Raw genomic sequence first — 20,557 nt, forward strand, 5'->3', positions numbered from 1 at the left:
TTAAAAAAAAAAAAGATGGAATATGCCTCTAGGACAGAAGAATCAGTTTGAAGGAACTCCCATTCGTTGGCCAAATCTGGGACAATTTGAGTATCACTCTAATCTAATTGAGTATACTAATGACTTATAAAGCATTGGGGGAGAAAAAAACTTAGGAGTCTGTGTCAATCGTAAATATATAAATAAGTGAAGTCTGTTCTTACAGTAGAGTGCCATGGGCCAGCTGGTCAGTTCACGTTTCTCTCCTAATGTTAACATCTTACACAACCGTGGTACATTTGCCAGAGTTAGGAAACTAACATTGGGACAACACTGTTAACTGAACTACACACTTTATTTGGACTTTCCACTAGGTTTTCGCTATTCTATGTCTTCTGATCTAGATTCCATCAGGATCCCATGTGGCATTTAGTGATCACATCGCTTTAGTCTCCTCCAGTCTGTAAGTCTGTCAGTCTTTGTTTTTCATGACCTTCACTTGAAGAGAACTGCCCGGGAACTTTATAGAATGTCTCAATTTGGACGTGTCTGATGTTTTCTTATTAGATTGGCATTACTGATTTTTTGGAAGAATATCACAGAGGTGAAGTGTCCTCTTGTATTTTTTCAAGGGGTACATGATACCAGCATGACTTTTCTGGTGATGTTAACCTTGATCACATGGTGAGGGTGAAGCCTGACAGGTTTCGCCACCATAAAGTTATCATTTTTCTCTTCCCATACTCTTATTTTTAGTAGTCACCACTTCTAGCCCATATGCCAAGGGAGGGAAATTAAGCTGTATCTCCTGGGGAAGGGATTATCAAAGAATTTGTGAACACAATATTAAAACCACATTAGCAATTAACAAGTATTTCACTGGGTGTGGTGGCTGGTGCCTGTAATCCCAACACTTTGGTAACAAGTATTTGACTGGGTGCAGTGGCTCGTGCCTGTAATCCCAACACTTTGGGAAGCTGAGGCAGGCGGATCACTTGAGGTCAGGAGTTCAAGACTAGCCTGGCCAACATGGTGCAACCCTGTCACTACTAAAAATACAAAAATTAGCCAGGCGTAGTGGCACAAGCCTGTAATCGCAGCTACTCAGGAGGCTGAGGCAGGAGAATTGCTTGACTTCAGGAGGTGGAGGTTGCGGTGAGCTGAGATCACAGCACTGCACTCCAGCCTGGATGACAGAGAGAGTGACTGTTTCAAAAAAAAAAAGAACAAATATTTTAGGAAGATAATTTTAAAATATGTAATTTTTTTTTTTTTTTTTTTTTTGTGGACGGGATAGGGTCTTGCCTTGTTACCAAGGCTGGAGTGCAGTGGAACAATCATGGCTCACGGAAGCCTCTACCTCCCCAGCTGGAGCAATTTTCCCATCTCAACCTCCCAGGTAGCTAGGACTATAGTCGTAATCTGGCTGGAGTGCAATGGCACAATCTCAGCTCACTACAACCTCCACCTTCTGGGTTCAAGCGATTCTCCTGCCTCAGCCTCCTGAGTAGCTGGGATTACAGGCATGCACCACCATGCGCAGCTAATGTTGTATTTTTAGTAGAGACTGTTTCACCATGTTGGTCAGGCTGGTCTTGAACTCCTCACCTCAAGTGATTCACTCACCTCAGCCTCCCAAAGTGCTGGGATTACAGGCATGAGCTGCTGCGCCTGGCTGGCCCATGTTAGTTTTTAATATGAATGTGCATATAGTTGTTAGTATGTTATTTTATTATCTCTTAAATGACTACAGGATCTGTAGTTTTATCTCTTCTTTCATTGCTGGCATTCTTTTTTTTTTTTTTTTTTTTTTTGAGACAGAGTCTTGCTCTGTCGCCCAGGCTGGAGTGCAGTGGTGTGATCTCCGCTCACTGCAAACCCAGCCTCCCGGGTTCATGCCATTCTCCTGCCTCAGCCTCTCAAGTAGCTGGGACTACAGGTACCCACTACCATGCCTGGCTAATTTTTTGTGTTTTTGGTAGAGATGGGGTTTTACCGTGTTAGCCAGGATAGTCTCAATCTCCTGACCTTGTGATCTGCCTGTCTCGGCCTCCCAAAGTGCTGGGATTACAGGCGTGAGCCACCGCACATTGCTGGCATTCTTAATTTGAATCTCCTCTATTATTTTAGCATGAGAAGATTATGAATTTTACTGATCATATTAAAAAACAATTTTAAGCCAGGTGCGCAATAGCTCACGCCTGTAATCCCAGCAATTTGAGAGGCCAAAGGGGGCGGATTGCTTGAGGTCAGGAGTTCGAGACCAGCCTGACCAACATGGTGAAACCTCATCTCTTCTAAAAATCCAAAAAGTAGCCCAGCATGGTGGTGGGCACCTGTAGTCCCAGCTACTCAAGAGGCTGAGGCAGGAGAATGGCTTGAACCCAGGAAGCAGAGGTTGTAGTGAGCCGAGATCACACCATTGCACTCCAGCCTAGGCATGGCGAGACTCCATCCCCCCCCAAAAAAATATTGTTTAAATTGTATTGATTTTCTCTTTTCAATTTTATTGATTTATTCTTTTATCTGTTCCTGTCCTCTGCATGCTCTGATTTTATTTTGCTCTTTTTCTGATTTCTTTATGTAAAAGCTTAAATTATTGATGTAAGACTTTTCTTCTTTTCTAATATATGCATCTAACACTGATTACTTCCCTCTTCACAATGCTTTATCTGTATCTTACCACATTTTATATGTTTTATTTTTATTTACGTCTATATTATTTTTAATTTTCCCCGAGATTACCCTTTAACTCATGAGCTATTTAGAAGAATGCTTTTCGATTTCCAAATGTTTGAGGTCTTTCCTTTCCTTCTCGTTTTTGTATAATTAAAGCTTATACTATAGACACGTTAGATTAAAATTCAATTACACTTGTTTAGTTACATTGTATATGTTGTTCAAGTATCATTGGAGCAAACTTTTCAATACTAACTTTATGTAGTGGTTGTCAGTCTTTTGCACTTGTAGAGTGGCAAATAAAAAATACCCTGAAAATATGACCCTCAGGCCGTTGGGGAAGCTCACAGAGACAGAAATGGTGGGAATTTTCTGAGTCCTCAGTGCTCTTTGCTTTCTAGGCCAGCACACAGGGATGCAACAAAGCCAGAGTTAGTGTTCAGAAAGGGCAGTGGGATAGAAGGATGGGGAATGCCCTGGTATCACCTAGCTGATTCTAATGACCCATGCCGGGTCCCATGGTATAAGCTGGCTTGAAACACTACTCTTTTGAGACTCCTTCTGCGCATTAATGAGCGAATCTGTATTTGGACATATTCACATGAACAGATTGGAAGAGACGATAAATTTACCATGACCAATCCCTTTAGGATTGGTTTGAGGAACTTATTGATCCTGTATTCATCTTGGGCATTTGTCTGTTGTATTTGCTATCACAGAATGTCTTTTAATCCCAAATACACTTCTACAGATCCATCCAATACAAGTCCCTAATCATGATCTTTGGAATGAACTAATACATTTCAAAGAACATCAGAAGGAAGGACTATGGCAGGAGAGATGGAATTGGTCCTTCAGAGGACTGGGATGAAGATGAGAAATGAACCAGCATTAGGACAACCTTAGTCTCAATACATTTGCCTAACATAAGCTCAAAGGGTGCAGTTGTGTGCACAAAATATCCTTGATGACATCATAACTCAGAATTCAGTAAAACAGCTCAAGTCGCTCACAGGGGATGCGCTAGGGTGGTAACCACTCTTGAGAGTCTGTGCCCAGTGATGAAAAATAGTATGACGGTTGTTTAAAAATGAAAATAGAGTTACCATACTATTCAACAATCCTACTTCTCAGTATATAACCTAAAGAATTAAAGGCAAGATCTCAAAAAGATATTTGCACACCCATGTTTATTGCAGCATTAGTCACAACACCCAAGAGATAAAAGCAATCCAAATGAGTTTGGTGGATGAAAGGATAAAATATGGTGTATATATGTGTATGGGTGTGTGTGTGTGTGTGTGTGTGTGTGTGTATGTAATGGAAGACTAAGCAGCCTTCAGAAAGAAGGAAACCATGTCACATGCTAGAACATGGGTGAACCTCAAGAACATTATGCCAAGTGAAATAAGCCAATCACAAGAAGACAATTTTTTTTCGTATGAAGTATTTAAAATAGTCAAAATCACAGTAGTGGTTGCCAAGGACTGGGAGTGGGAGTGGTGGTGGTGGGATTAGTGTTTAATATGTATAGAATTTTAGTTTTGAAAGATGAAAAATTTCTGAAGATCTAAATTTCTAAAGATTAAGAAATAAGAATATACTTAACGTGTATTCACAATGATGAAAATATACTTAACATTACTGAACCCGTACACTTTAAAATGTTTTAAATGATTGTTTAAAAAGCAGCAGCAGGCCGGGCGCGGTGGCTCAAGCCTGTAATCCCAGCACTTTGGGAGGCCGAGACGGGCGGATCATGAGGTCAGGAGATCGAGACCATCCTGGCTAACACGGTGAAACCCTGTCTCTACTAAAAAATACAAAAACTAGCCGGGCGAGGTGGCGGGCGCCTGTAGTCCCAGCTACTCGGGAGGCTGAGGCAGGAGAATGGCGTAAAAAACCCGGGAGGCGGAGCTTGCAGTGAGCTGAGATCCGGCCACTGCACTCCAGTCCGGGCGACAGAGCGAGACTCCGTCTCAAAAAAAAAAAAAAAAAAAAGCAGCAGCAGCATAGGAATAAATCTTCATGACCTAGCACTAGTTCATGATTTCTTAAATATGACACCAAAAGCACAAGTAACAAAAGAACACATAGATAAATTGGACTTCATACAAAGTAAAAAAACTTTTGTGCTTCAAAGAGTACGTCAAGAAAGTAAATGATGGCTGGGCGCACTGGCTCAGGCCTGTAATCCCAGAACTTTGGGAGGCTGAGGCAGGCGGATCACGATTTCAGGAGTTCGAGACCAGCCTGGCCAACATGGCGACACCCCGTCTCTACTAAACATACAGAAATTAGCTGGGTGTGGTGACACATGCCTGTGATCCCAGCTACTGGGGAGGCTGAGGCAGGAGAATCCCTGAAACCGAAGGCAGAGGCTGCAGTGAACCGAGATCGCGCCACTGCACTCCAGCCTGGGCAAAGGAGTAAAACTCTGTCTCAGAAAAAAAAAAAAAAAGAGGCCAGGCACAGTGGCTCGTGCCTGTAATCCCAGCATTGTGGGAGGCCGAGATGGGTGGATCACGAGGTCAGGAGATCAAGACCATCCTGGCTAACATGGTGAAACCCCGTCTCTACTAAAAATATGAAAAAAAAATTCGCCGGGTGTGGTGGTAGGTGCCTGTAGTACCAAGTACTCAGGAGGCTGAGGCAGGAGAATGGTGTGAACCTGGGAGGTGGAGCTTGCAGTGAGGTGAGATCGCACCACTGCACTCCAGTCTGGGCGACAGAGCCAGACTCTGTCTCCAAAAAACAAAAAATAAAGAAAGGACAACCCATGGAATGGGAGACTATTTCTGCAAATTATATCCGGTAAAGAATTTTTTTTTTTTTTTGGAGACAGTCTTACTCTGTCGCCCAGCCTAGAGTGTAGTGGTGCAATCTGGGCTTACTTCAACCTCCACCTCCTAGGTTCAAACGATTCTCCTGCCTCCGCCTCCTGAGAAGCTGGGATTACAGGCGCGTGTGACCACACCCAGCTAACTTTTGTATTTTTAGTGGAGGCGGGGTTTCACCATGTTGGCCAGGCTGATCTTGAACTCCTGACCTCAGGTGATCCACCCGCCTCGGCCTCCTAAAGTGCTGGGATTACAGGTGTGAGCCACCTCGTCTGGCCCCCCTTAAATGATTTTTATCTGGAAAAATATAAAGAGTTCTTATAACTCAGTGACAAAACACAAATTAGTTAAAAGTGAGTAATGTTGAGTACACATGGCTCCAAAGAAGATATACAAATGGCCAATAAGTACGTGAAAGAGGTTCAACATCAGGGAAGCACAAATGAAAACTATGATGAGATGCAACTTGAGAACCACTGGGATGACTTTATCAAAAGGAGAGATGATAATGTTGGCTGGAATGTGGAGAAAAACTGAGACCCTCACATAGCTAGTGGGTATATAAAATGGTATATCTGCACTGGAAACAGTCTGGCACCTTCTGAAATGGTTAAACATGGAGTTTCCATATGGCCCATCAATTTCACTCTTAGTTCACTCTTACCTATGAGAAATGAAAGCATACATCCCCACAAAACCTTGTACACAAATTTCTTAGAAGTATTATTCATTGGGAGGCCAAGGTGGGTGGATCACCTGAGGTCGGGAGTTTGAGACCAGCCTGACCAACATGGAGAAACTCCGTCTCTACTAAAAATACAAAATTAGCTGGGTGTTGTGTCACATGCCTGTAATCCCAGCTACTCGGGAGGCTGAGGCAGGAGAATGCTTGAACCCAGGAGGTGGGTGGAGGTTTTGGTGAGCCGAGATGGTGCCATTGCACTCCAGTCTGGACAACAACAGCGAAACTCCATCTCAAAAAAAGAAAAAGAAAAAATACGTATATGTTTTTCTTTTATATGTATTATATATTTTTTCTTTATTTTATGTGTATTTTATATATATATATAATTCACAATAGCCAAAAAGTGAAAACAACCCAAATGTTCATCACCTGATGAATGAGTACGTTTCAGGATGTCCACCAATGGAATGTTATTCAGCAATAAAAAGGTTTGATATAATGATAGATTCTAAAACCATGGGTGAACCTTGGAAATATTCAAAGTAGAGTAAGACAGGTGTGAAAGACATATATTGTATGATTCCATTCATATGGAAGTCCAGATCATGTAAAGCTATATAGAAAGTAAATTCATGGTTACGTAGGCCTAGGGTGTAGATGGGGGCAGGGGGTGATAGCTAAAGGACAAGGTTGTTTTTTTTTTCTTCTTCGTTTTTTGAGATGGAGTCTTGCTCTGTCACCCAGGCTGGAGTACAGTGGCACAATCTCGGCTCACTGCAACTTCCGCCTCTTGGGTTCAAGTGATTCTCCTGCCTCAGCCTCTCATGTAGCTGGGATCATATGTGTGCCACCACGGCCAGCTAATTTTTGTGTTTTTAGTAGAGACGGGGTTTCACCATGTTGGCCAGGCTGGTCTCGAACTCCTCACCTCAAGTGATTCACTCACCTTGGCCTCCCAAAGTGTTGAGATTACAGGCGTGAGCCACTGCACCCAGCCTAGGGGTTTTCTTTTTGGTGATAAAAATGTTCTAAAGTTTATAGTGATGATGCTTGCAAATTCTATAAGTAGACTTAATGCAGTGATGGTTGCAAATTCTATAAATATATTTAACGTGGTGATGGTTGCAAATTCTATGAAGAACCCAAATTGTACAATTTCAATGAGCATGCTTTGTGAATGTCTTAATAAAGCTTTTATTTAAAAAATGAGCAAACGGTAGAATGTTAACATGGCCCACATCTATGTGGTGTCTGTATTGGTTTCTATTATACGTTTTCTATGTGGTTGAAACATTCCTAATAAAATGTGCATAGTTTTTTAAAAAAGAAAACACATCAGTGGACCTGAATGCAGGATGTCTTATGAATGCTCACACAGAAGCTCCCATTCCTGAGGCATGCAGGGAAAAGCAGGAGATGGGGTAGGAGTTGGCATGGCCCAGCTAGCTCAGATGACACACGATGGTCCCAGTGGCATGACTTGGTTTGTGCGATTTGTGCTTTGGGGTTTTATTTTGGCACCTCATAAAGGAGTAAAGCCTGTACACAGTCAGTTTCTGTCTAGCTAATAAAGGGCAGGGGGCCGGGCGCGGTGGCTCAAGCCTGTAATCCCAGCACTTTGGGAGGCCGAGACGGGCGGATCACGAGGTCAGGAGATCGAGACCATCCTGGCCAACACGGTGAAACCCCGTCTCTACTAAAAATACAAAAACTAGCCGGGCGAGGTGGTGGGCGCCTGTAGTCCCAGCTACTCGGGAGGCTGAGGCAGGAGAATGGTGTGAACCCGGGAGGCGGAGCTTGCAGTGAGCTGAGATCCGGCCACTGCACTCCAGTCCGGGCGACAGAGCAAGACTCTGCCTCAAAAAAAAAAAAAAAAAAAAAAAAAAAAAGGGCAGGGGGATGAAGCAGTTTACCTTGACTAACCTTGACTAACCATCCACTGACATTGATTAGGAATCTTGTGATCCTATCTTCACCTGTGAGATTTCTATGTTGTTTGTGTTTAATGTCAGAGAATATCTTTTAATCGCTCATACAGTTTATGTGAATACTGTATACATGATAAACATCCCTACAATATGATCTTTGGAATGAACTAAGACAAAGGAAATTCTGAGGAAGGACCATGGCGTGAGAGGTGGAATTCATCCTTCCGAGGACTGAGATGAGGATGGAAAGTGAACCATCGGTAAATACAACCTTAGTCCGGGCACATTTGCCTAAAATGAGCTCAAAGGGCACAGGTGTGCAGACAAAGCATGCTCGATGACATCATAACTCAGAATTCAGTAACCCAGTGTATCAGCTCCCTCACAAGGGATGTGCCAGAGTGAGGGCCACTGTTGAGAGTCTGTACCCAGTGATGGTCAGGGACTCGGTGACAGTGACTCTGGCAGCCCTGGCTGGATATCAGCGGATCCCCCAAGCCAGGTGACTCTCACACCGCCCAGGGCACCAAGACCTGAAAGACATCTTGGGATGCTGAAGTGAGAATGAAAGTGCAGCTACAAAAGGGCAGCCACCTGGATCAAGTCCATCCTGGTAGCTGTCAGGAAGCACAGCACGTTCACTAACGGCCTTGCTCACATTGTCAGATGGAGTTTCTCAGGAGGTCATGGCTTCTTCAGGGATCTGTCGTCCAGTGGTGAAGGGAGGAGGTGAACCTGCCCGGGGCCGCCCCAGCCACACTGGCTCCCAGAGAGTGACCTGGGTACATGAGCAGGGAGGCCAAACCTGTCTAGAGCCTCAGCACACCCCCAGCACCTGCTGTGAGCAAGCTGCATGGCTTCCCCGAACGTGGATGTGACGACGTCATGGGTATTTACAGATTCCCTTGCACCGTGTCCCACAGTGCTCCTGGTTCATGCGTGACACACTGCACTTGGGGTGGAGGTGTGCTGACAGTCGTAAAGAGCCGAGCCTTTCTTCATTCTTTCCCGTGGCTCTGATGCACAGTTTCCAGACACCAGTCAGGAAGGAAGTTCCTGAGATAATGGACCTTGTCCCAGTCACATTAGACTGCTAGGACAACGTGTCATAGATTTGGTGGGTAGGGGAGGGGGCGCATATTAAGAAACGAAATGTATTTGTCAGTCTGGAGGCTGGAAGTCCGAGGTTAGGGTCCCAGCAAGGTGAGGTCCTGGCAAGGGCTCTCTTCCTGGCATGCAGACAGCTGCCTTCTCACTGTGTCCTCATGTCAGGGAGAGAGAGAGCTCTGGGATGTCTGCTTCTTACCAGCACCCTAATCCCATCATTAGGGCCCCACCTTCATGGTCTCATCTAACCCTGAATAACTCCCAAAGGCCCCATCTCCAAATACCATCACATGAGGAGTTAGGGCTTCAACACAGGAACTGGGCGGGACACACATTCAGTCTATCAGAGCCCCCCCGTCAGCCCCACTGTGCCCGTGTAGGGGCAGATTGTAGGGCTCAGGTGGGACACAGAGGTGGAGGAAGCACAGGTTTTTCCTCTTGGAAATGGCTCAGCCAAAACAAAGACAGGGACAGGGGGGCAGAAAACAGCTAGTGAGGTAACCAGCAGAAGCCCCGAGGTGTCACTAAGCCAAGGTATCATTTTCACCCTTAAGTGAGGAAGTTGGCTGAGCACCCACACACACCAGAGTACCAACCACGTTCCCTTCAAACACGGCTCACTTAACATTCCTAAACCCTGCAAAGGGGAGGTGTTACCTCGTCTCCTGAGGATGGCCCTGAATGTAGAGGAGTCACGGGAGCTGTCCGCATCACCCATCAGTGACTCTTCACTCCCCACATTTTCCCCGAGGGCCTGATGTGCACTGAGCTGGGGAAGCCCTGCCAAGATAAACTCTCCTTCCCAAAGGCCACAGGGGCGGCAGGCCTCCGACACTGCCCACATCGAGCAGAAGGGACGGGGCAGGCCTCTGACACTGCCCACATCCAGCAGAAGGGACGGGGCAGAGAGGCATCTGTCCGGCTGACTGCTGTGTTCTGTGGGCAGATGGGGCCGCCCAAACACGGCTCCCTTTGTCACTTGGCAGAGGGGCCAGGCCACCATATACCAGACAGCTTTGCCCCACCAGCTTCTGCTGCTGGGCCAGCGCCCAGCATCATGAACACAGCTCTGCATGCAGGCAGTGCTGGGACCTGTGCTCTGGCAGTCACAGCAGTCCTGAGCCAACAAGGGCCCTGGGGAGGAATTGGAACTCAGACCGTGGACAAGAAGGTATTGGCCAGGAAGGAACCAGGGCAGGTGCCAGGTCCTGTCCATGCTGGTATCTGAGATTCTAAGAGGTGGGTTAGGGGTAAGGGACAGAGGTCGGCCACATGGGGTGAGGGGAGTTCAGCAGAGATGGGGAGCTAAGGACAACCTGGGAAAGAGCAGAGCGCCCTCCCCAGCCTAGTCTCTCTCCCGATGCAGTCCTCATCTCACTCGTAGACTCCGAAGTCTCCCTTCGGCGAACACCTGGCCCCCGACTCCCAGGGCACTCCCCGAACAGCCAGTGCCACGTCCCAGGCAGCCCCTGCTCTGCCCTTGGGGTCTGTGCCTGGCAGAAGGGTGGCTGACCCTTGGCTCCCCCTGGCCTGGGCCCCAGCTCCTCCTGGCCCTGGGACCAGCAGACACACCCACCCTGCTTCTGGCGGGCTGGTCATGCTTGTTCCCATTGGTGATGGTGTGTTGGGAGGGAACTGTTTTAGAGACCAATGTAAATCTCTGTCCACATCAATTCCACACGAGTTCAGTCATCATATGGGAAAGGAATCATAACTGTGGGGGGCTCCATGCAGGACCCTGAGGGCCCCTGAGGCCAGTCTCTGTGGCCACAGCAAGGAGCATCTGCTTCAGCTAGTTGGACAAGACTCTCTCCTGCCCAGAGACAGACAGAGGGACTTCCCCTGCTCCGTGCCTCTCATATCCCACACACCCGTGTGGACAGACACCTCAATGTCTCCCCTCAGCCCAGTGCCCGCGCTCTTCCTGATGAGGGTTAAGCAGGAGCGGCCGCCTCTCCCCATGTCCATGTTGTAGGCAGCTGCCTTCTCCTCAGCTCCCATCGAGCAGAATAAGAGCCAGCCAGCTCTCTCCAATCCCAGGATTTTCCAGGGATACTGATAAGGATGGGAGGCCCCGAGAAGCCTCCCTAAAGCAGGCAGGGTCTTGTGAGTGAGTGGTGGGAGGGATCAGGGCTTCCTTAGCATCTGTCAGTCCCCGGAGCATCTGAAGGGGCCCCTACACCAGGAGGAAAAAGTGGAGCCAGCCTCTGTGGGTTCCCAGTGCCTGGCTTCTCCTGGTTCCCTCTGCCCTCCTTCACAGACGCCCTCCACGGAGCAGCACAGCACCAAGGACAGAGGCAGCAGCCCCAGAGCATTTTCCAACACAACTACATTTATTCCATTTACACCTGAGGCCTCCAAGGGCTTCCCGCCCCCCAGCCCCCTCCCCGCAGGCCCTCCCTCCCTGCCCTCCCCGTTCAGCCACCCTCTCCCTCCCCTCCCTCCCTCCCTGCCCTCCCCATCCAGCCACCCTCTCCCTCCCCTCCCCTCTCTCCCCTATCCTCCAAAGCTAAGGCCCAGCAAGATCAGCACGGGGGAGGAAGAAGCTTTTGACTGCTTTGGGGCATCGGATGCCAGACCCTTGGGGACTGGCACCAGAGAACCTGCCCGGAAGCCCCTATTGGCTACAATGCTGCTTCTTCTTCTTCCTGGAGACCAAGGGGTCACCCTTTCTCTTTTGAGACTGTGAGGGGCCACCCAGCCCCCCAGCCAGGGATTGCTCCCCAGAGACCCTGAGCCCAGGCCCTGGGTGGGGTGTCTTTTTAGCAGGGGATGGGCTTCTGAAGAGAGGTCGCTTCTTGGACTTCGTGGCTAGGCTGAGGCCTCTTCTCTGAGGAGATTGGGAACGAAGAGCTCCCTGGGGTCCCCACTCTTCTGGGCTGAGAAGGCCCGAGGCAGGGACAGGGCTCTGGGGTAGCCACCAGGGCAGCAGCTTGTGCTGGGAACCCATGAGGAAGGCCAGGCTGGGGAGCTCCTCCTCCTCACTTGACCCCTGAGCCAGCCCGTGTGACTCCCTGACAGGAGATCCTCCAGGGAGATCCAAGGTGTCCTTGGTCCCCAGGCCGGGGCACGTGGGTCTGTGGTCCTGGGGAGGAGAGGTTGGCCGGGCAGCTCTCAGCCCAGGGGAATCCTGACATCCTAAAAGCACAGAAGAGTCTTTGGACCTGGCCATGCCAGTGTGGGCTCTGCCTCGTCCCTGAGGGTCCCGGGCAGCCGTCTGGGGTGGGCAGGTTTCCATGCCAACCCCTTGTTGGGGGTCAAGGACGTCTCTCTCTGCTCCTTGGCCAGCTGCAAACTTAGAAGAACTTGAGTCCAACCGGGCCATGCCATGAGTAGGGGCTGCCCTCGCATGCTCTTTCTCCTTCAAGTGTAGAAGGCGCTTCTCCACTAGCTGTGGAAGGAAAGGGGGCACTTACTGGCACTACTCCAGGTGTGAGCAGAGCCCAGGGTGATGGAGACCAGGACACTTGGGCGGGAGGCAGGGAAGCCTGAGGCAGCTGGGCTTTATGTCAAAGAGAAAGGGTGTGGCTCTGGCGGGCATCCCGTTGGGCCTCACTGCAGCTTGCATCCTGACTCCCCTCCCTGGCTCCTCTCCATCCTACTCCCTCTGAACCTGCATCTTCCCACCCCAGAGTGGCTCCTCAAGAAGCCAAGCATCCCCAGCAGGGTGGGGTTAGACAATCAGGTGGGCCTTGTGTGCTGGGTCCCTCCTGCCCCTGGGGTACCTGGGTTCCCCTCCCTCCGCTGGTCTACCTGGGCAAGTGTGAGTTCTTCTTCCTTCTCCAGCTCCTGGCTTAGGGCCAATAAATCCATCTGTGGATCTGGGGAAAGCAATTCTTCCAGGAATGGGGAGTGAATGATGGCCTCCACCTGGAAACAGAAGGAAGAAGACATGAGCTTCCTGGGCAGGGAGTAACCTGGAGCCAAGGACACCCAGAGGAGATGCAGAAAGCGGGGAGGGCCCTGTCCCCACCCTCCTGGGGCTGTCTCATATCATGGCGACCACCAGCTACACACACAGACCACAGACCTGGTAGCATACGCACACACAGACAGAGACACACAAAGCACACACAGACACACACAGTCACATACACAGACACTCAAATCCATGGAAATACATGCACTGCTGAGTAGCTAAGGAACAGAGCTTCATTCCAAGGGCCTGGGAGTGCCACCCCCTGGAATCCTGCAGACCCCAGCACTCCAGGCCAGCCCACCTTGGTGACAAAGTCTTCCTGGGAACACAGCTTGTCAATGTAGCTCAGGAGGCCCAGGTCTGGAGTCATCCCATCTTCTTCCTGTGGCTGCTCCACTTCGCCATCTTCCCAGTTTCCCTCGGGCTCCCCCATGGCCCCTAGGTGAGACCCCAGCAGCTCCTCCATGATGTCCACATACTCCTGCACCACTTCTGGGGGGATCTCCTCGGGGACCTTGGTCTCTGCTGGCCTCTGGGGCCTGGGTGGTGGCAGGCAGGCCTTGGTCTCCGCTGGCCTCTGGGGCCTGGGTGGTGGCAGGGAGGCAGTCGGGGCCTTGGGGCCGGCCTTGCTGGGAAGGTACACTGAGGCAGAGAAGGAGGAGGCCGGGTGTGGTGAGGGCGGCTCCTCCTGCCTGCACCACACAGGGGAGGGCAGGGTTTGGGAATGTGAAGTGGGTCCCAGGTGGGTCAGGACCACCTGAACCACGGCACCCCCGGAGGAGGCAGGAGGGGCACATGTGAGACAGCATCGCTTGGGAGGAAGTTCGGAGCCACCAATATGCCGTGTACTCTCCTCGCTCATCCCTGCTTCCTGGGCAGAGCATATGTGGAGTTTTGGATGGGCGAGGGGAGAGAGTAGCTAGGAAACTTGACCAGGTCAATACTCAACATATGCTCCCGGAAGCTGTCCTGTTGGAGGGAGAAGATCTCCCTCTTGAAGGGAAGCATGTGGTGTGGGCACAGTGGCCTCCTTTGGCCCCTTTGGCCTTTGCCATGACTCCTGTGGGAATGTGGGAAGCCATACCTGGCTGCTTGTCCACCTCAGGGGCTGGAAGTCCTCGAGGTTCAAGACTTGGTGGGGCTGGAGGAGGCAGGCACTGGGGCTCCTTCATCAGTTGCGATTTCTGAATCTGCATCTCCTCCTCAGCCTCAAACTCCAGGAACCTGGGGGTGAAGGAGGCCCAGGTCATGCTGAGAGGGTCCAGGCCCCCTTCCCCCAGGACCAGGCAGCGGCCGAGGGCAGGGATGGGAGGAAGTGCCTCCGGTGGACTGTCCAGGCCTTCACTAGGTGCCATCCCCCAGTCCCAGGAGGGAGCTGCTCCCAGAGTTCTGGGCTCACCCTCCCTCACCCGGCCCCTGCAGAGCCCATGGCATCAACGGGGCTTCCTGACTCAAGTCAGGGCCACGATGTCCAGGAGGGTCCCAGGGGATCCCTCCTCCAGGTTTTAGCTGGCCAGGGGTGGGGTTGATGGCAGAAGGCATCAAGGATGATGGCCAGATGCAGGAGTCCTGAGGTTGGGACTGTGGGCCCCTCAAAGATAACCCAGGGGCACAAGGCCTGGGAGACCCATGATCAGGAAGAAGCACAAGCTGAGCCCAGAGGACAGGCCCCCTTTCCCCTGAAGCTGCTGTCTGTCTGTCTTCATGGAGGGGACTGCCCAGGAGCAAAGGCGGTCAGGCCAGAGATGGGGCTCATGGTGTCCTGGGCACAGGTCTCCCTGACCCAACTCCCTGGTGGGGCAGGAATGGGAGAAAACCGACTTCTGGCCACTGCTGTGAGAAGCCTGCCCCCCACTCTTGTCTATAGTCACTAGCACCCCTTCTCCCCATCCCCACAGCTGGAGGTGACCCACTTTGGGCTGCGATGCTGGCTGCTCCCGCCATGACCTCCAGTGTCAAGGCAGGGGTAGGCCCCAGGCCAGGCAGGGGCTGCTTCCCAATGGGTCAGGACTGAGAGCCCAGAGCACTCTAGGTGGTAGGAGCAGCTTCCTGAGGGAGCCAGGGGTCCAGAGTGTCTCGTGTTTGTCCACATCCTCCTCATGCTCCACGCTGAGAAGCCACCACGGCCACCAGGCCTCTGTCATTCACTCTCACCCTGCTCTGCGGGCCCTGCCCCCAGGACCCTAGACTCACTTTTCCGCCATCTCGTAGAAGATCATCCGGTCAAAGTTGCTTGTGTGCTGCCATTCCTGCACGGCCCGCCACAGTCCCTCCTCCAGGGTCATGGTGGGCTTCCGCCGGGCCAGGGATCGGAGAACTGGGCTGTAAACCAGAGCAGTCAGTCCCAGTCTATGAGCCCACCGTTCATCCCAAGCCCACCTGGTCCCAACACCTGGCCCCCGTGCTCCCCACACCTGTCCTGCCACGTCCCTGTCCTGTTCTCCCCTATGTGGGCTCCTCAGGCCCCAGGACACGACTGCAAGATCAAACATCAACACAAGCTACCAAGTGGCCTCTCCGACTGCCCCTCGGGTCCTCAGTGTTGAGAAGTGAACTCAGTACTACGGGAGGAACATGTGCCCCCAACACTCCTGTGCTGAAGCCCTCAGGGCCAGTGTGTCAGTATTTGGAGGCAGTCAGGGTCAGAGCAGGTCATAAGCGTGGATCCCAGACATGGAATCGGAGCCCTGATAAGGGCAGGAGAAGACGCCAGGGCTCTTCCTCTCAGCCACAAGGGGACACAGCCAGAGGCAGCTCTCTCCAGCCAGGAAGAGGGCCCTGACCAGACACCCAATCTGCTGTCACCTTGATCTGGGACTTCTGGCCTCTGGAACTGGGAGACATGGATGTGTCTTGGCAAAGCACCCAGTCTATGGGATTTGTTACGGCAGAGCCTGAGCTGACTGAGACAGCGTGCACACAGAATGACCTGGGAGCAAGGGTTAAAGTGCAGGTTCCAGGGTCAGGACTGAGTAACCAGCTTCCTGGGGACTCTGGAGTCAGGCAGCCCCTGGGGACGCAGCCTCAGGGTCCCGGAGCATGAGGAGCAGAAGCACACATCCAGAACCAAAGCAGAGCCGTGTCCAAGCCCACTGCAAGCAGCCAGGTACAGCTTCCCACATTCCCACAGGAGACATGGCAAAGGCCCGTGAGACTGGGGCAGCTCCACTCCAAGAATCGGGGTCCCCAGTGCACCGGGACTCCGCTCCAAGGGGGAATGCAACCAGTTCCAGGGTGCGGGGGCAGTGAGATTGTTGGGGATGAAGATGGGGCCGCCTTTCACCTACACCCCAGGCAGGGAACTTTCCTAGGGGAACGGCCAGTGTGTTGCAAGGTGGATGTGCTCAAGCTCCCGTTTGCTCATCAGTGGGAAACACAGGGTCACAGAGGCACCGCAGTGTGGAGAGAGGCAGGGACTGGGAATGAAACCACAAACTCTTCCAGATGCTGACGTTGCTGCCTCACAGTCACCACAGTCCACGGCCCTGGGCTGCTGGGCTCGTGGTGTACTCAGAGCTATCACTGGAGCCTGTGGCTTTGGGGAGTTCTCTCCTAGATGGCCTAGTCCTGATAATGATAGTAATGGGGACAGTAATCATAATTGCTATCACATAATGTGTCGTAGCATGTTCCAGGCACTGTGCTATGCATGTCATATGTGAGCTCAAGTCATCTCTTCACCATTCCCTGAATGACACATCATTGTCCCTTTTTCTAGGAGGGATTGAGGGTGAAGATGCAAATACCTGCCCAGCATCCACCCCAGTGTGGGGCCCAGGACCATCCCTATGTGAAGGCTCCACCAGCGCTGTGCTAACTGGACCTCGGCAGAACTGCGGGCATGTACCAGGTTCTTTCTGGGCCCTGCAGCTCCTCCTCCCAGCCTGATGTGACGTGCTCCTGGCCATCGATACTGGGTTCAAGGGGAGGTGCTGGGGTGTGTACTCAAAGACCTAAACCCAAACCGTAGCTCACGTCACACCAGAAACCCTCTCTGACCTGGGTCTTCTGTAAACATTGTTGTGAAAATGATTGAAAGTAAGGATTGACTGGACTCATGGGACAGTGACGGGCAGTTGAGATGAGGCCCCTGACAGTCTGTCCTGAGCTGCAGCCAGATTAATGTTGTTGAAAATGTACCTTCCCGTAGTGCAACCCATCACCCTCACAACCGCCCTGCAAGCTCCCCTGAACAGCGGATGAACAAGCTCTCCTGTCCATCCAGCAGCCTCTTTACATGTGAACTGCAGGACAAGCTCCGGTGCCCCGAGGGCACTCACATGAGGAAGCAGGAAAGTGCTTCGGTGTCAGGACTCTGGGGAAGGTGCCTCCGGGCCAGGGGCTTGTAGTGCTGCCAGAGTCGGAAGTTCTCATAGACACTCTTGGGGTTGCAGGAGTTGTCTGGTGGGGACTTAGCCTGGGAGGAAGCCAGGCTGCTCTCTCCATGAGCCCCTTGTGGCCATGGCCCAGCATTCCCTGAAGACACGATGGGGGGCATCTGGGCAGCCGGTGGTGGTGGTGGTGGAAGAGGAAGTCCCTGGGACAAGCCTTCCTCACAGGCCTGGGTGCCCCCAATCACCTGGGCAGCCATAACAGGCACCACAGGAGCAGCTGCCAGCAGTAGGGGAGGCGGACACACAACACCTCCGCGGAGGGTGCCTGGAGCCTGCCAGACGAGGGGGGCCTGAGTTAGGACCAAGGTCTGCGCCTGAGGGGCCTTCACAGGCCCCACCTCTGTCCTCATCTGGACAAAGACGTTGGAAGCCGCGGACCCACTTGGGCCGTGGCCATCCTGTCCTGCCACCAGAGATGTGCTGGGCAAGGCAGACAGCACCAGTGGGCCGCCTGTAGGAACCCCTGCAGTCATGAGGGGTGGCCCGTGTGCTGGGCCGGGAGCAGGTGTGGCGAAGGGCAGAACCGTGAACACAGACAGAGAGGTGCCAGGGTTCACGGTCACGGCTGGTCCCAGCACTGGGTATGCTGTGGAGACAAAGGAAAGAGGTGAATGAGCTGGGGTCTCCAGGTCCACACTAGTCACTGGGGAATCAGAGGGGAGTCCCAACAGCTGAGGGCATGTGACAGGGAAACTGTGCAGCTTACAAGTGTCCCTGAGTGTGCACCGGATGCTCTACTCCTCCATGGGAGAGTCGCTCCACTAGAGAGCCTAGCCCCGGTCACCAAGACTCCCTGACCCCTGTGCCCCAAGAAGCAACAGCTAAGCCTTTGCTGCCCAAGGGTCTCCCTTGGGTGTCCCTGGCAGACCCTGTCAGCCTCACAGGATCTCCCAAGCCATGGGTCAGGGATGAGTCTCTCAGCAGCTTGGTGGTCCTCAGCGTGCTCAGCAACAGGTGAGGGGCCTACGCCAGGGCAGTGCTTGGCACTCAGAAGGCTGACAGGAAGTCAGGAGCTTCCGAATATTATGGCCCCATCTCCTCTTCAATCTTTCTTTTCCTGAAGCTCTTGTAAACCCCTGTCTTTCGTTGCTCAAACACAACAAAAGAAAACCACTGGATGGAAATCTTTCCCAAGCCAGTGCCCTAGGAACCCTGAAGATAATCCATAACTCATCACGCCCAGCATGCAAATGATTGTCCTGGCACCACCCACAGCAAGTGCTAAATGGGGGTCAGATTCGGGCCACCCGTTCCTCAGTGCTCAGTGGTCCCAGCTGCCACTCAGGAAGCTCTGTTCCCAGGGAGCAGGTCTGAGAGGCAGTGGTGGAGTCCTCTGAGATACTGTCACCGCACAGCCAGCAACAGCTGCACACGATTAGAACTCAGCCAGCAATTGGTGAGCAGCAGGGCTATCAGGGGAGGTGCCCAGGGATTTTCACAGCTGCTGCTCAGGTTACAATAGGTAGTGGGACAAGGAGCATCTCTGGTCCTTCTCCTTTGAGCTCCCAATAACTGAACATAGTGACCAACCAAGAACCAGGGGTTCTTGGGCCACGGGCCAGGTGAGGCAAAGTTGTCTGGAACTCATCCCTGTTCACTAGAACCTCATGCAGTCTCTAGTCAGGGGGAATAAGGGATACAGCACATGCACCTCATCATTCAGGACACACATCCTAACTTGAATAATAATAAGAGAACCATCTTCCTATTTGTGTGCTACTCTCCTTTCTCTACTGAAAAGGAAACCAGCCTTTCCAAACCCTTCCACTGAGAACCAGCAAGAATCCACACCTGTCCCCTGTTCATGAGGTAGTATACGTGGAATGGGGCAAATTCTTCATCTCCACAGTAACACAAAGTGCAGGGGACAGGCCATGAACTAGCAGACAAGAGGAAGTGGGTCTGAACACCTGAGCTTCTGCAAAAGGGCAAACAATGCAGAAGAACTCAGGAAGCCCAGGCCATGTGTTACCTGAGCCTCCCCATCTGCCCCCACCCCTGTTGGATCAAAGCCAACAGCTACCTGAACTGACGGAGCAGCCAGCTCTGGGGAGGAGCTGAGACGCTCTGGGCTGTGGCAGTTACAGTAGCCCCCAGCCTTGCCCACCCAGAGGCTGTCACTGCATGCTCTGTCACAGCCAACCCACCCAACAGTTTTCTGGCTGAGATCACTTCTCCCCACTCCTCCCTCAGATCTAGAAAACTCCAGTCCAAATCCCTCTGAACACTATGGAAGGGCACCTTCCAGGTGCCTGAAGACACACAGCACAGGGCTCAGGCTTGCCTGTCATCCTCCCGTGGCCACCAGTACAACACGATCCCACCACTCTCTACAAACACAAAATGACGTGACCTGTCCCCCTCCAGAAAGGATCCATCCACCCACTCCATCCTTTCCCCTACACAGTGTATTCCCGCAGGCATCTTGGTCCACCTCTAAGGAGCCGTCCTCCCTAACCACAGACTCGGGGTGCCATGGCCATCCCCAGGTGTGATATCCTTGGGGACATCCAGTGCTCCCTCCCTCTTCAACATCAGCCCTATCAGCTGTCCCCAGAGGCAGTTCAAATTTGAATTCCCAAGGAGTTGAGGCATGGCAGACTCGGATAATGCCCCCATCCCTACAGGCTCACCTCTATTTGAAGCCATCCCCTCAGGCTGGGCACTGACCACCGCTGTCTGGCAGTTTCCGCAATGAGAAAAGTCAAGGGCAGGACCCAGAGAGTGACCTGGCTCAGCAGATGCTCCTGAGTCCAAGTGGAGCAGGGAAAATTTGAATGTAAATAGCTTTGGAACATAGGACCCCAGACATTCTGCAGAGGGGGAGGGGTGGTGGGCAGCTGGGCTTGGCAGGGGTGGGGGACATTCTGTGAAGGGCTCTGGCCAGTAGGCAAGAACCTGAGTTTCCCTTCCAACTGGACGGCAGCAACACAGACGGTGTGGGCCCCTTTAGGCAACTTTTAAATTGTCCTTCTGACTCACAGCAAAAACTTGTACCTGATGTCCCCTTTACTTCATTCTTTATC

The 20,557-nt window shown here is 51.8% G+C and overlaps 1 protein-coding gene across 1 annotated transcript; it reads right to left on the bottom strand.

The window, feature by feature from the left end:
• Positions 1-11,717: 11,717 nt before the first annotated feature.
• On the bottom strand, positions 11,718-19,955 carry NUTM2F (NUT family member 2F). The gene is made up of 9 exons (XM_033238792.1): positions 19,816-19,955; positions 19,323-19,449; positions 18,989-19,147; positions 17,418-18,202; positions 15,331-15,459; positions 14,222-14,361; positions 13,439-13,779; positions 12,972-13,088; positions 11,718-12,609 (listed from the first exon to the last, which is right to left on the bottom strand). Exons 1-9 carry the CDS (start codon positions 19,953-19,955, stop codon positions 11,836-11,838), a joined length of 2,712 nt encoding a protein of 903 aa, XP_033094683.1. The 3' UTR covers positions 11,718-11,835.
• Positions 19,956-20,557: the final 602 nt, after the last annotated feature.

Source organism: Trachypithecus francoisi, unplaced genomic scaffold (assembly GCF_009764315.1).
Source record: "Trachypithecus francoisi isolate TF-2019V2 unplaced genomic scaffold, Tfra_2.0 Lachesis_group16, whole genome shotgun sequence".
Lineage (NCBI taxonomy): Eukaryota > Metazoa > Chordata > Mammalia > Primates > Cercopithecidae > Trachypithecus > Trachypithecus francoisi.